This window comes from Crocodylus porosus, unplaced genomic scaffold (assembly GCF_001723895.1).
Source record: "Crocodylus porosus isolate Cpor-Errol unplaced genomic scaffold, CroPor_comp1, whole genome shotgun sequence".
In the NCBI taxonomy this organism is placed as follows: domain Eukaryota; kingdom Metazoa; phylum Chordata; order Crocodylia; family Crocodylidae; genus Crocodylus; species Crocodylus porosus.
The window spans coordinates 71503172-71517868 of NW_017728950.1; the positions used below are offsets into that span (position 1 = coordinate 71503172).

Here is a 14697-nt window from a genome sequence, read left to right on the forward strand (position 1 = left end):
CCCCTTCCACCGCAACAGACTTACCAGCTGCATGCAGCTCTCCAAGCTGCCAGGCTCTGCTCCTCGCTGCCTGAGTACCGCACTGCGGGTGCATGCACACACGAGCATTTATCGGCCAAATTATCAGCTGCATCAGGCTAAGTACTGATACAACCAATTGTGTTTATATTGGTACCAATCTGATATCAGACCAATGTATTGGTGCACCTCTAGAGCAGTGTTTCCCAACCAGTGTGCTGTGGCACAAAAGTGTGCTGTCAGAAATGAGCAGGTGTGCCATGGAATTTTACCATGACAATAAGCTACAAAAGGTATGAGGATGAGGGCTGCCTTAACAGGGGTCCCGTGGAAAATCTGCATTAATGGAAGTGTGCCTTGGGCTGGAAAAGGTTGGGAAACACTGCTTTAGAGCAAACCAATCAAATATCCTCATAGAGTCTCATATTTCATTAGGCTTCTTGGTTTCAGCTAGTAAGTGTAATATTTCCTTTTACTGGTAGATTTTAGAGGTTACTCATTTGCATCACCGAGCAGTCAAGAAGTCTCCAACACTTTAGAATTTGGTTCAAGATCTCACCTGATTTCTCCACCTGTATGTCAAAACAAAGCTCCAAATATCCGAATGCCCAATGCCACTATGACAAACATTCCTCCAAAACACATTTTTTCACGGATTAGTTTTTCCTTGTTGCCTTTTAACAACATTTAGAGCAGTCTTCTTAGCTTCTGTTTTCTTAGCAGATTAAGAGGTAAATGATTCTCTTTTTAACCATGAAATCATGGTAGAGCAGAAGACTAGCTTCTGCATGCTGTCTTGCAAATTTTCAGAATAAATTGAATCAGAATAAACCGTGATTGACTACAGGGAATGTAGATCATTTGAAAGGAGATCCTATCTGTGAAACCAAACTACCCCATCAAAAAAAGTATACTTAGTTAAAAGAGACTCTAGAACCTTGCTGTTATAACTTTTTTTTTTTTGGTATATCTGTCAATCTTTGCCAGGAAAACCTTGTAAAAATAACTCCTGTTTATGGAAAGCTGTCATAAAAAGTCACCTTTCTACCTGAGCCAAGTTTGAGGAAGAAAAAAACCCCCACTGCTTTGTAAAAAGCCATTATTACTGCACCAAGCAGCAACGCCTTACTGTTGAGGAAAAACTTCAGTTCAGTTTCCAGAATTTTATGAGGAAAAATTCACTCTGTAATTCCCATAGCAGTTTGTTAAAAAGCATTAGGAAGAGCTGAAGGAAGTTAATAAGAATGATACTGTTTCACAGTGAGTTGGCAGTCTTTGATGAGCTTCAATGCACTGTTTAAGGAATAAAAGAACATGAAGAAAAACATTTACTCCAGTTCTGAAATTTTCCTGTGTTAAGATGCAACAAAAAAATCATAGTATGGAAGCAGAAAAACAAGTGGTGTACTGAATTTCAGCCTCTTCTGCTAGATGAGAAGTATATTTTCATAGTACTGCTCTGCTACCTGTAGACTATAGGAAAACTGCTGAGACAGGATTGGCTTATATTAGATTATAAAAACTAATCTGTTTCCATATCAAAACAAGCTTTTAAAACTGCTACATTAAGTTCAGAAAAGTTAGAAATGACATGAGTGCTTATGCCACACGCCCCTCCCCTTTAACACATGTAATACCATGTTCATGTGAATACTCAAATATCAAACCTTAATATGTGATTAAACTACAACTGTAGGTCTCTTGCTCAAATAATACAGTTAAAAGTTGTGACTGAATTTTCATCCACAGTACCAGTTAACAGATTGTGTGCGCGCACATTTTAAAGCAAGCATGATTTTAAGTAAATAAGCAAAGCCCTAGAACAAGTTTACATGTACACATACACTAGCAATTCAACATCCCAGATTTTTAAGTATGGTGGCACACAGAGAGTAGTATTTTCAAATACATCTTTCCAAACCAAATTATTTCCTCCTTCTCCAAAGCATTTTTCCTTTTTGCAGACAAAGTCCACAACAAGGTTAAAATTAATTAGAAATGCAATTATGAAAACACACTTCAGCTGAGCTGCATTCCCTAACCTTTCCAAAAAAGAGATTAATTTATGAGCTTAGGACAAGCATGAGAAATTTCAGGACTGAAAGCCATTTTTCTGCCAAAATTATAAACACCTTAAAGTAAGAGGGCTTTAACAACCTATTTCTAAGACTACTCGAAGTACTTGTTTGTAATAAGGGGACTCTGCTGGCCTAAGAGGTAACACAACACGGTAGGCTGAATTTCTTGTTACAGGATTACAGTGTTTACAAAATAATGCATGAGACTATATTTTGCAATTTTTATATGCGTAGGTGGATGGGAAAAGTGAACTAACCACATGGGGAACCCTAGGCTACAAACCTGGGCTGAACGAACAAGCTAACAGAACATAGGAGCTCAGTAACAATGCTGCAACAACACAATGAAGCACACCAGTCAAGTGCCAGCAAGCTCTATCTCCTTTAAAATTTTTCCTCCAAAGTAAACTGACAGAAAATAGAGAGTACAGAACTGAATTTGGAGCAACTGCTCAGTTTCAACTGTATTTGAACTGTAAAAAAATAAAAGGAGAACAAATTACCTAAAAATAAAGCCTCTGACATGACCATCCATTACCACCAGCTAGAATTCACCACCTCTCCACATTTTTATGACCTCTCCTAAGAGTATCCTGTGGAGTTGATTCTACTGCAAAAAGAACTAGGTCCCAAGAGAGAAGAAATGAAATGACATTTACTCATTCAGCAATTAGCTGAGTATTTGGATTTTAAGTGACCAGGTATATATATATTTTTTTCCACATTCAACATGAGAAAACCTTCCATAAAGTTCTGTACAAACCTGAATAATCAGTAGCAAACCTGTTTTAAGTGCTGGAAAGATACTGGCGCCAATTCCAGAGGCGGATCCAAAACATGAGATCTAAATGTGCTGGGGAAGTGAAAGATGGCTTTATGCTGCCTTTGTGATGACCCAAGTTTCCAATGGCAAGCTGCCCAGGTTACAAGTCAGAGTAGCCCTAAGACTGCTTTCGTGGCTTGCCACCATGGCACCCAAGTATCACTGAGAAACAGAAGCACTCTAGAAATGACTCTCACAGTCATGTAAGCCAAAACTAAGGGCTGAGGTAGGGTCAACAATGACAATCTGACTCGGACATAATTTGAAAATTCTACCACAGTGACAGTAACACTTTACACATCAATCAAGCACCATACAACAAACTCAGCATTGTACAGGCTTCTCTAAGGAGCCAAAGCATTTACTTGGATTCCCACTGCTCTTCTCTAAAGCAAACAACCCAGTGAACTCTATTTAAAGGGACAATCAATGTCTCAAATTACTGACCATTTCCTTCATTACAAAGTGATTTGAAAAGCTATTTAGGTATGTCTACATGACAATGGAGTACCATGCAGAAACACCTATGAAAGAACAAGCTCATGTACTAGAGCCTACACAGCACCTGGCAGGTAGATAAGAAATTCACCCCTTCCGGTTCAAAGAGGTACCACATATGACCTCAACTTGCACAGGACTACAAGGGCCTTCCATAAGCTACTACATAAGTTCAGGACCACTATCCATTTTTGGAAGAGGATAATGCCAATTACTTGCTTGCACTAGTCAAATAAGCCACTGTTGACAATAGATACAGATGATTTGCTCAAATATATTTGGTTCTGTCTGTACACTGAAATTTTCACTGCTTATGCATATGAAACCATTGTTGATACTGTTAGCAATAAGTCAATTTCAGAGTGTAGGTATAGCTACTAATACCCAAGATATAGGAACTGTAGGCCTTAAATCCCTGTAAGGGTTAGAAGTCGCCTCCATTTTTGTATATGAATCAAAAGCATGAGGGCTGGAAGTCAGAGGTGAAGTCTTCTTGGCTTCATTACAATCAGTGGGAGTTCTTTCATAGAATTCAACAGAGCCATGATTTAACTCAAGGTCTCCTCATGAGGGTGAGCTTATTTTAATCACCTTGCTTACCATATCTGCATTTTAAGTGGGCACAGAAATATTCTGTAAATTGCTTTGTGAAAGCATTTCATGTCTCTGCTAGGCTTGTTTTTTTTTTCAAACAATATCAATTTTTAGACAGCTGTCAGAGGAAACACTTCACCTGCATTAAAGCTTCACATTTAAGAAATGCAATTCAAAATTAAATGCCTACCTTAAATGTCTTTGAACTATTAATGGCAAAAGTCACATCTAAGTGCATTTCTCTTCCCAGTTAGTTATAAATACAAATGTCAGTGTATCTATTTGCAACCAGAAAGTTGTTCTGAGCAAACCCTAATCTACTGCCTGAAAGAACACAGGGGCATTTTTTAATTTCTTAAAAGGCTTTTAGGTCATCACCTTATAATTAATTGTATAGTATCATTTTTACCCAGTAAAGAGCTTTAGATTAAGATAGAACATCCATCAGTTTTTGTGAAATGCACAGCTATATTCCCCAGCTGTCTCTCAACAGATCAGATGGGATGCTGCACAGGTTTGACAAAAACAGCAGAAATAAAACTAGACAGTTTCAGGGATACTACTTGGGTCTCTGAGAGCAGCGAGGAAATGCAAAGAACAATGTTCATTTTATACTGCTGTTTCTTGGAATGGCAGTAAGCAGCAGCAAAGGCAGATGCTTGAGTTTTATATTGGGGAGAAAAGCCAAAAAGCATGCTTGCAACAAACTAACAGAGAGCACCCACCACACCACAGCTGCATGATAGCGTGGTGGAGCCTAGAGATAAGTTTCCCCAGCTCAGCAGTAAGACGATGAATTTTACAATTTCAGACATGTATAAGCCAAAAGCTGAGATAAGAGACTGAATCCCAAAGGGGTTCAGGGATGATACCATGGAAGAAATCCCAGCATCCTTCCCCTTCCTGACAGCTAGCAAGAGGGAAAGTCTAGCCAGGGGGCTGGCCCTGCATCTTGCTACTGGAACCCCCACCCTGTTTTGGCAGCCTTGTCCTAAAAGGTGGCCTTGTTCTTTAGCTACCAGGGGCCTGGAACATGTGTCAATCTCTTCATGTAGACACTGGCCACATACACAGGCAGGGCAGGGTGGCCCCTTACAGACTAACTTGTTCAAAGGCACAAGCCAAAGGCTACATACAGCCTGTTATGTCAGATACTATGGAGAAACAGGCAGCAGTACCACATGGGAAGAATACAGCTCATTAGGCCACAGAAAAAGGAGCTATGACTTCAACACTAAAGCTTCCAGCTAGTCTGAAAACCCTGAATGCATTTCAACACGGGTGCAACACCAGAGCAGACTCTCCTTGGCCTTGGAGCACTTGGGGGGGGAGGGGAGGTTCAGGCAGACAGTGCTGGCCCTAAACCCACCTCTTTCACCAGTTCCCCGCTCCTTTCCCACCACTGCTAGCCAGATCCGCCCAGGAGAGCAGCAAAGCAGTGGCACAGGCTGCCTAAAGAAGTTGTTGCAGTCACCATCCTTGGAGACCTTTAACACAAAGCCCTGGCTGGCGCCACACAGCTGGGGACACCCTGCTCAGAGCAAAGAACTGGACTAGACCTCCAGAGACCCTCCTTTTCTACCATCTCATGGACTCGCGCTGGGTCCGGCTGGGGAGGGCAGATTAGGTCCCCAAGGTGGGGGGGGGGAATGATTCAGCGGGTGTCACTCACCCCAGCCGGTCCCGCACAGGCCGGCGGCGGTCGGAAGGGGGGGGGGAAGGCCGCGCATTCCGCCCGCCCCGAGGCGGCGGAGAGACACCCCCCCGCCCCCCACCCCGCGGCCCTGGACGAGGAGGGACGCTGCCTCCTCACCTGCCGGACGCTGCTGGTCTCGGACACAGCGAACTCCTCCTTCTCTTTGGGCGTCTTCACGGTGACTTTAATGATCCGCGGCTCGGCGGCGACGGGCGCGGGGGAGCCCGGGGGGCTATGGGCCGCGGGGGGGCCCTCTCCGCTGTCGGCCATGTCGGCGGGGAAGCCGGCTCGGGACGCGCTGCCTCGCGCCGCGCCGCCGGAAGCCCTTGCGGCCGGAGGGTTCAACGGAAACAGCCCGGCGGAGCGCGGCGCGCGGTGATGACGTTGCCCCGCGGGGAAGTTACTAGAAGGGGGAGTCTCCTGGCTCGGCGTGGGAGACGCTGTTCAGCCCCGATGCGCATGCGCGACAAAGTGACTTTGCAATGTGCGTGCGCAGTAGGGGCGGGCAGCGCGCATGCGTGGGACTGAAACTGGGTGGTGCTTCGGACTGGGAAGAGGGGGGATGCTTCCGGCTACTGCTGGGTTAGGCACTGCTCGTGCGACACTGGGGTAAAGGGTGCGTAGCAGTGTTGATACGCATGCGCTGTGCCTGGTTGGGCTCTCGGCTCCTGCGCGTGCGGCTTGCTCTTCCAGCTGCGCGTGACCTGCTCCCGGGCTCAGGCGGGGATTAAGGTTCAACGCAGCTTGTCCCCCGCCCCCAAAACTGAGGACGGGCTACAATATCAATTCAGATATAGCATACTACTAATACAACACCCCCACCCGCTCAGTTGCTTTACCCTCGTTTTGAGAACATACTTGCTGGTGCTGGTCAGCCGTCAAGGCAAGGGACAGAAGTTACATATAAACAGGTCAAAGTGATCAGAAACTGGTTTACACCTGTAACAGAACAGAAGTTCAGTGCATATAGACCAGTTTCAAAATGGCTGAAACCAGTTTGAGATAAACCTAGTTGAATGCAGCATCAGCCTGAACTGATTTAGGTCAAACCAGTTTATGGAACTTCTGCCCCAGACACTTCACTGGTTTAAGTTAAACCAGGCTCCCAGCATGCTCTGCAGCCTTGGGGTGCTGTGCTCTCAGCTCCAGAGAGCAGGGCTGGCTGTGCCCCTGCCCCTTTGCTGTCTAGCTGGAGCAGACGGGCTATGGCCAGATGACAGCCTGCCACCCCCTGAGGCAAAGGGGGCAGGGAGGGGTTTATTTCCAACCCTGCTACCGCAGCCAGGGGACCACAGCTGGGGTGTGCCTGGCCAGCTGCAAGCAGCAGAGGCAGCAGCTGGGACCCACCCTGCTGCAGTCCCTTGGTGGGAGAGGGGATGGAGTGGGGAATAAACTTGCTCCCTGCCCACTTTGCCTTAGGGGGCCATGCCAGGTTTGCGCTGGGCCACACCCCAGACAGCAGCCGGGAAGCTGTAGGTGCACCACAGCCCTGTGCACCAAGGGCAGGGTGCTACCCCCTGGCTTCCCAACTGTTGTCTATCTGCCTGTAGCCGATCGCAGTTTGGCTGTGGTGTTGGCACCTACCTGTACGGCCAGTGCAGGCACCCAACTGTGATGGCAGCAGGGAAGCCACAGGGATAGAACCTGGAGTCTGGTACACAGGGCTGTGCTGCGCCTCTCCTGGATAGGGGAACAGTGAGCAGGGTGTACCTGGTTTGGTGCCCAGTGGCCCAGGGGACACAGGTAATAAATAGTGCTGGGGCTCAGGGGGTGAGCCCCTGCTGTGCACAGCATGGCAAAGGCTGTGGCTGTCTCAGGCGCTGCTCTCCAGTAGGTAGAAGGGGCCATTGGACAGGAGCTTTCCTTTATGGAACTTTGCTCCTAGTTCTCTCTCTCCCCCCAATTAGACTTTTGCTTCTGGGCTGCCCCAAGTAAAATTAGGCACCTGGGAAGGTGCAGTGGGATCACCTGCTAGCTGAGAGAAGGGCTCTGGGTGTCCCAGGCCATGCTGAGCCATGAGCAAAAGGGAAAAAGGAGGGTAGACCCTGGCTGGGGTCCCTGCAGGCCAGGGTGGGGAGTTTAAACCCCCCCCCCCAAACGACTCAGTCTGCTGGGGCCTGGCCACACCGGTCTCAGTTCAGCTTCCCCCTAGCTTGAAAGGGAGGGCTACTATAGCACCCCCTGGCTTCTAGCCTGACCCACTGCAGGCATGTGCCTGCATTTCTAGAATCAAAAGTGAACCTCTAGTTGCTTGCAAATCAGTTCAATCTACACTGGTTAAACTAACCTGCAAACACTGAATCAATTCATGCTCCGGCTTTTTGAATGTCTGTCCCTAGCCTAGATCGCACTGCACCCAGTCCTTGCAACACAACCTAAAAAAAACACTGACACTGCTGTGTCAAGAACGCTACAACGCCCTGAAAGCATCCGTTCCTCACCACAAACTGATTCCTGCACTGTGTAACATCTATTTCAACCAGCCATTACTCCATGGGTGCGTCCAGACAAGCGCAGACGTGTGCTACATGGCACCCAAGACCTGTCTCTGGTGCAACACACTGCACATGTAGGCATTCCCCATGCTGCTACTACAGAGGGTTTTTTGAACCCAGGGGAGCCTGGGATCAAAATAACCCACACCAAAAAAAGCAGTGTGTTGCAAATGGCTGCAGCACATGGTGCCCAAAATTGGAGAGCCACACTCAGGCTGCCGGCTAGGTTCCCAGCTGCAGGAATGCCGCAGCTACTGCTCCCTATGGCCCCCAGGAAAGGCAGCTGGGGCCAGCATAGTTGCTGGCCCCAGCCTCTCCTACCCCACCCAGAGTAACCTGGAGCATGCCAGAGTGTTCATGGCACAGGTGTTTCCTGGGGATAAGTAGCTGCAGCACAAGGCATTCAAATGTAAGCTGTCTCATGAAGATACCAAATTCAGATGGAAGTAACTACTAGCAACTGACAAATGAACTCAATGGATGACCAAACTATACACAAGTAAAGAACTGTGGAAGAATTTTATCACTCTGAAATTAGGCCCAGGCCTAGCTACTGCTCGAATTGAAGTCAGTCTTATCCTCTTACCTCCACCATCCCAGCACATTGCCATCATTAAATTATACAAGTTGTGAACTGCTAGTGGGGCTCCCCATAGATGGAGGGAGAAAAAATTATTGGGGGGGCTGAGTGCATCTGTGCATCCCCTGCCCCTGCATCCAGCAGGTAAGTGTGCAGGAAGGACTGTGGGGGGGGGAGGGTGCAGATTGAGGTCCCTGTGGTGAGGGAGGGAATGGGGCAGAGGCAGGGGTAGGGGCTGTGATGAATGGGGCCCCGTGGGACAATCAGAGCCCATGCATCTCATCCAGGGGTGCAGGGGGGGCTCCTGCTGCTGTGTGCACCCTGATGGAGGCCTGGGGGGGGGGCAAGTGCCCCCCCAGTCTGTTTGCAAGGCAGAGGCAGCTCTGCGCCGTGCTACAGCTGCCCTAGGGGCAGTGTGACACCATGCGTGTCCTGCCACTGAGTCAGCTGGGGGCGTGGCGCAGCAAGCACATAGTGCTGCACCACTCCTGGGGCAGCTGTAGTGGGGCACAGAGCCTGTGCGCGCAGCGACAGCCACCTCCACCTCACCCATACGGCAGGGGGGCATTTGCCCCTCCCCCCCGGCTTCAGTCAGAGTGCACACAGGAACAGGTGCCCCCCCCCCCACTACCACACTCTTGGACAAGCTGCCCAAGCTGTGATTGTCCCAACACCGAGCCCAGCCAGGAACCCATTTACCACAGTCCGTGCCCCTGCCTCTGCCCCACTCCCTCCCTCACCATGGGGACCTCAATTTGCCCCCCCATGCCCCTTCCTTCTAACAGAATAATGATACTTGCCTGCTGTCAGGGCTGGCCCACAATGTTTTAGGGCCCCCTGACGCGAAAAAGCCGGCAGTAGCTGCTTGACAAGCAGCTGAAGACAACAACAACAGTGCTGGGGGCAGGGGCAGGGGCTGGCTGCGGGGCCCCCTGTGGCTGCAGGTCCCATTGGATAACACGGGCCGGCCTGCCTGCTGTGCTGGGCGGCCAATGATTCACATGCCAGGCTGAGATCCTGGCCGTGTGTGCGCCGCTCCCTACCCCTGCTACAGCCATCTGGAGCCTGCGGCCAGGCTGCTCTGTGGCTCTACCTGCTGCCCAACATTTGGCAGGGGCTGAGCCCCTAACCTTCTGCCACCTGTGAGAGCACCCTGCCTCAGTGAGAGGCACAGAAAAAAAATGAGAATCTGCTGCAGTCTCTCTCTGTCTCACAAGCTCTCCTTCAATCTGCATGTGTTAATGCAGCCTCAGTATTACAACTATGCCTGGAACCAAAGACTTCCTGTGCTCCCTTTTTCATGTGAATTGTCCTAGTGATCAACCCAACTGTTTATGCAAGAACTAGGGTGAAGATGTTCCCCATAGGAGCCAAATTCTGGTGTTTCATAATCGTCAAACCTCTATAACTGTAGAGGTCCCTGTCCGTCACCCCTACAGGTCTGGACATTAAGTGAGAAATGCAATCTGTTTTATAAGCATTTAAATAAGAGTTATTAATAAAAAAAGCTGTGGAAACAAGGGACTATATTTTTATTATGTGACCCAACACATTTTAACAACGTTAAGGACATTGCAATAATATCTGTATTATACTGACGGTATAGAGCAAAAAAACATTGCAAGTCTGTTGTACACAGGACATGCTGGAATTTCTAAACCCACTGCTATTCTTACATGAGGTATAATTAATCAAAACAATAAAATATATCACAGTTATTATGCAATTCTTATGATGAAAAGTTTTTTTTTTAAATGGTGTAATTTCAACTAAGAAAAAAGTCCAGGCCACAGAAGGAGTTCAGCTGCACTTAAAACTTTTGAACTTCCAAGTTTTTCCTTATATCTTTCAATAGAAAAATACAAAAATTGCCTTTTTGCCAACAAACATTTAAAATATCTCGAAGTGTATGCAAGTGAAAACAAGCTGTTTTTCTAAACAATGCACTTTAAGAAGAGGCAGTAAGAAGAAAATATTTGTTTTTATGAGCTAAAGGAAAAAATTCTTGTCAACATCTCATTTAGGTTAAGTTTCCAATTTTAAGTTTTCATTAAAAAGTTCCAGAATGTAAATAATGTTTTCATTTGTAATGGGAAGTAAACCTGTTTTTAAAATATTTTAGTAGTAATACATTTCACAATTAATATTAAAAAGTATTTATACTATATATACACAATACAACACTATTACAATTAAACCATATTATGAACCATAAAGATGTTTAATCAAGTTATAATGGAGGAGTATGTAGGTTTTAATACAAACTATATCTGCTGTAGTAATTTAGCCCATTCAAATAACGTTAAGTTGTAAATACTTCTATTTTAAAAGGATGCAGACGTATGAGCGTAAGTAGCAACTCCATAACTATCACTGATATTTTAATATAAACCTGGACTAGCACCTCTAGTTTCATTTTTCAGTAACAAAATTCAGTCTTCAAAATTAGCCTATGATCTAGATTCATTAAATTACCTTTATTTTAAGGGATTTTAAGTGCCAAAGTGTCTGCTATCATTTAGTATCAGACCAGTGGATGGATTTAGCAGGTTAAAAAGTCAGATGCTAGTCTTTTGTTTTGTAGTAGTAAAGCACCTCCAAACTACTCCTCCCACAGCTGTCAGCTGTCTCCTTTCTTTCTGCATCTTCCCTCACTTGGGACTTGCTGGCATGATCCACGATGGCCGTATTTTCTCCTAATTTCTGAATTTTTAAAAATTGGTTCAGCTAAATTGATTTTAAACTCCAATGCTAGCACATGACTAGTGGGTTCCCAATCTTTTTGGGCATCAAGACTCTCAAGGCACGTTCCCCCCCAATCTTTATAACTTCTGTGAATCAAGTGGCACCCAATTTCAAAAACGTTTTTATATTGCAGTGTTTACTTTGCTGATTTGGGAGGGGGGGGAGCATTTTGGCCAGGCAGCTTGTTTATTTCCTCATACCTCACTTATCCCCTCTCACCTTGCGGCAGGCACTAGTCAAAGGATCTGGCATCACCCTGGTTGAGAATCACTGTACTAGACCCTAGTGCTATCCAGGCTCCAACCACCTGATTCATTCTTACTAAATCAAGTCAAATGTTAAGTGGACTTTGAGCGTTTGAGTTGAGATGAAAAATTTCTCCAAGTGTCAACCAAATCACTGAGCCACTCCTCATGTCTTCTCTTCCTTCATTAACAGTTTGGGGGGGAAGGGGAGGTGGAAGGATATGGTTATCTAAATATGCCTAAGCTATATGGCAAAAGCAACTAAGCATCTAGCAAAGACAGTCTCCTCCAATGGAATCCAGTAGTGGCTTTATTAAAGCCAAATGAGAATTTCACCTTTTGACAGACCTAAAACTTTAGCATATACATTGAAGGACACTTCATCCCACAAACTACTTATTTTTGTTCAGTCCTCAGATGGATTCACATGGGGCTCCAATCACTACATTATATTAAATGCTGTTCGATTTTGGAGACTTTCACCGCTAGACTAAGGTAAGTAATAGGGGTGTGCAAAATGGGCCCGTATTTGATCTGGATTCAGATTCAGCCCAAATTGGGGACAGTGATTCAATTAGTTGATTTTGTCTTTTTTGGAAGACTTAAAAAATTACGGTTTTAACAAATAACTTCCTCACTGCTAAGTGGGTAGAGCAGAGTTAAAAAACTCTTGCTCTTGACAAAGAATGAGGCTGGCAGGATGCCTTGAAATTATTTAACGTAGTTATGCTTAAAACAAACTAATGTGCTAACTCTATGTACTCCCACCCCCCAATAACATTGTGGAGCTCAACCTTGTAAGAGCAGATCATCTAATCACATGGCTTTGGTGGTTAAGGCAGAAGTGTTCTTCCCTTTGCAAGATTAACACCCCTCCCGCACCAAAATGAGGATTTGTTTGCAGTACAGAAGGTATACTGCATGTGATTAGATAGAATGTAACTGTCTTTGTGGAGCAAGCATTGAAGAACTCCTGCCAGGAGCTTGAGACCAAAAAATGTGGCTGCTGGTTCTCAGAAGGAATCGCTCCTTAAATTGGTACAAATGTTGCTTTACCATTTCTTTTCTTGCCCCTACCCTTTTTTTGGTTTATACTTCTCTTGGATTTTTAAAGACTGTAGGATGTACATAACTTTAGATTGCTACATCTCTTAGCTTCTTTCTGTTGCTTGTGAATACACCAACACCACTCTCTCAAAACTGGTGTTTTTTTACACCAACTTCATACTTAAGAGCACCTTCTCTTCTCCTTTGAACCAAGTGACCTTTCCCTTCAAATTCCTCCTCTTACATTTACTATTCCCAGATTTGTGCCCTTCATGCTCTCATTAAAAATATATAAAGACTATGTAAAAAAATCATCCTAAGTAATCTCTCAAGAGTAGTTCCTTGTTTCTTCTTCCCCCCACCTTCTCTCCTAGTCTGTTCTCATTTATTCTTTGATTACAGTTTGTGCTGCAAGTTTCTTAAGGCAGGGTCCCTGTGTTCTTACCTGCCTGTACATTGCTTGCATAATACATTTACTGTTGCATATTTAATACATTAGCGGATTTGTTCTGAATTACTTTCTTCAGTAAAACTCTTTAAAATAAGCCTGGAAGATGTAATTGTTGTTTTTTCATAGAAAACAGGCAAGACACATTCACACAATCCAAAATGATTACAGTCTAAGAGAAGGTTGTCAAATTTGGGGATTAATACTGCTGCCACAACGCTGGCACAACTTGCTGGAGCCAGTTTCAGTGCAGCTAATGTCACTACTGCTTGCCCTCCACTTTTTCCCTTGGTGCAGACTTTAGTTACTAGCAGCAACTTAAAACCCCAATTCAGCAGGTGGAGGGGAGAAGCAAGGAACTTTAAATTCCTTAGGTTCTGGAGCTGAGCCCTTCTCCTCCAGGGGAAAGAGCAACTCTGACAGCTGTGGGGATTAACACAAGCCCCCTGGGCCAAATCCAGCCCAGAGGTGGGTGGGATGGGCCAGCCCAAAGCAGCCCCAGGGGTTGGATGATCCACCTCCACAAGCCTGTGATTGATACCCAGGGTTTAAGAAAACAGTAAGCAAGAAAACAGCAGAGTTCCCAGAGAGAAGTTCCTTCTGAATCAGGTTGCCATAACTCATACAGCAAAAATGGCTACTGTCCGTCCAGGCAGGCAGTTGTTAGATATTAAGAGCTACAGCACAGAGAAAAAAAAAAAGTATGCACATTTCAAATAATAATATGTATGTACTACATTGATTAGACAATTCAGAGGGGGAAACAAACAGGCAATCAAGGGATTTCTTCATGATATACACTACTGTGCTTAACCAATACTCAAGGCACTTGGGAGAAGACTGGTATACAGCCTAGTTTTAGAAGAGATGAAGAGTGAGGAGTGTGCAGAGCACAAGCTAAATTGAAAATCATTCTCTTTCAGTGTATTTTTTTACTATTTAGAGGAGTCAATTTAAATATATGGCACATCACAAGCCTGTTTAATATATTTTCCTACCTTTCTATGATTACTTCAACTGTTGTAAACAAACAATATGCGAGACTTAAGATTCATTTATGACAAATTCAATAAGACCAGAGAAAGTACTAAAGTCTGATTTTATAATGGTAAGCCAAGACTCTTATTTTGCTGCTGACACCTGGGGGAAAGGTTTGTTATGCCAAAGGACAGAGAGAACTTTAAAGTTTTCTGGAAGACCAAATTGGATAGCAACTCTTGCCAAGTTTTATCTTTTAGCTTCCAGAGATCCAAACCAATGAAGGTCCATAATTCTTAGCTTTGAAAACAACTTAACATTAGTTTGAAACAGGTGATTGGGTTCACAAACTCTCCACATCTCCTAATTTTAAGATTTATATCATCATAACTGTAAATACATCTATGTAATCTAAAATCTTGCATCAGAATCACATGGTCTACTTTTTTTTT

At 45.0% G+C, this 14697-nt stretch overlaps 1 protein-coding gene across 2 annotated transcripts in view; it reads right to left on the reverse strand.

The window, feature by feature from the left end:
- The window catches only part of UBQLN1 (ubiquilin 1), a 36179-nt gene extending 30095 nt beyond the window's left edge, over window positions 1-6084 (reverse strand). Inside the window, exon 1 of one of the 2 annotated variants that reach the window (XM_019555132.1) lies at window positions 5825-6084. In XM_019555132.1, coding sequence (XP_019410677.1) covers window positions 5825-5977 — 153 coding nt within the window. In that variant the 5' untranslated portion in view covers window positions 5978-6084. The remainder of the gene's footprint in view (window positions 1-5824) is intronic. The other variant, XM_019555131.1, reaches the window with a different exon arrangement.
- Between the last annotated feature and the right edge of the window lie 8613 nt (window positions 6085-14697).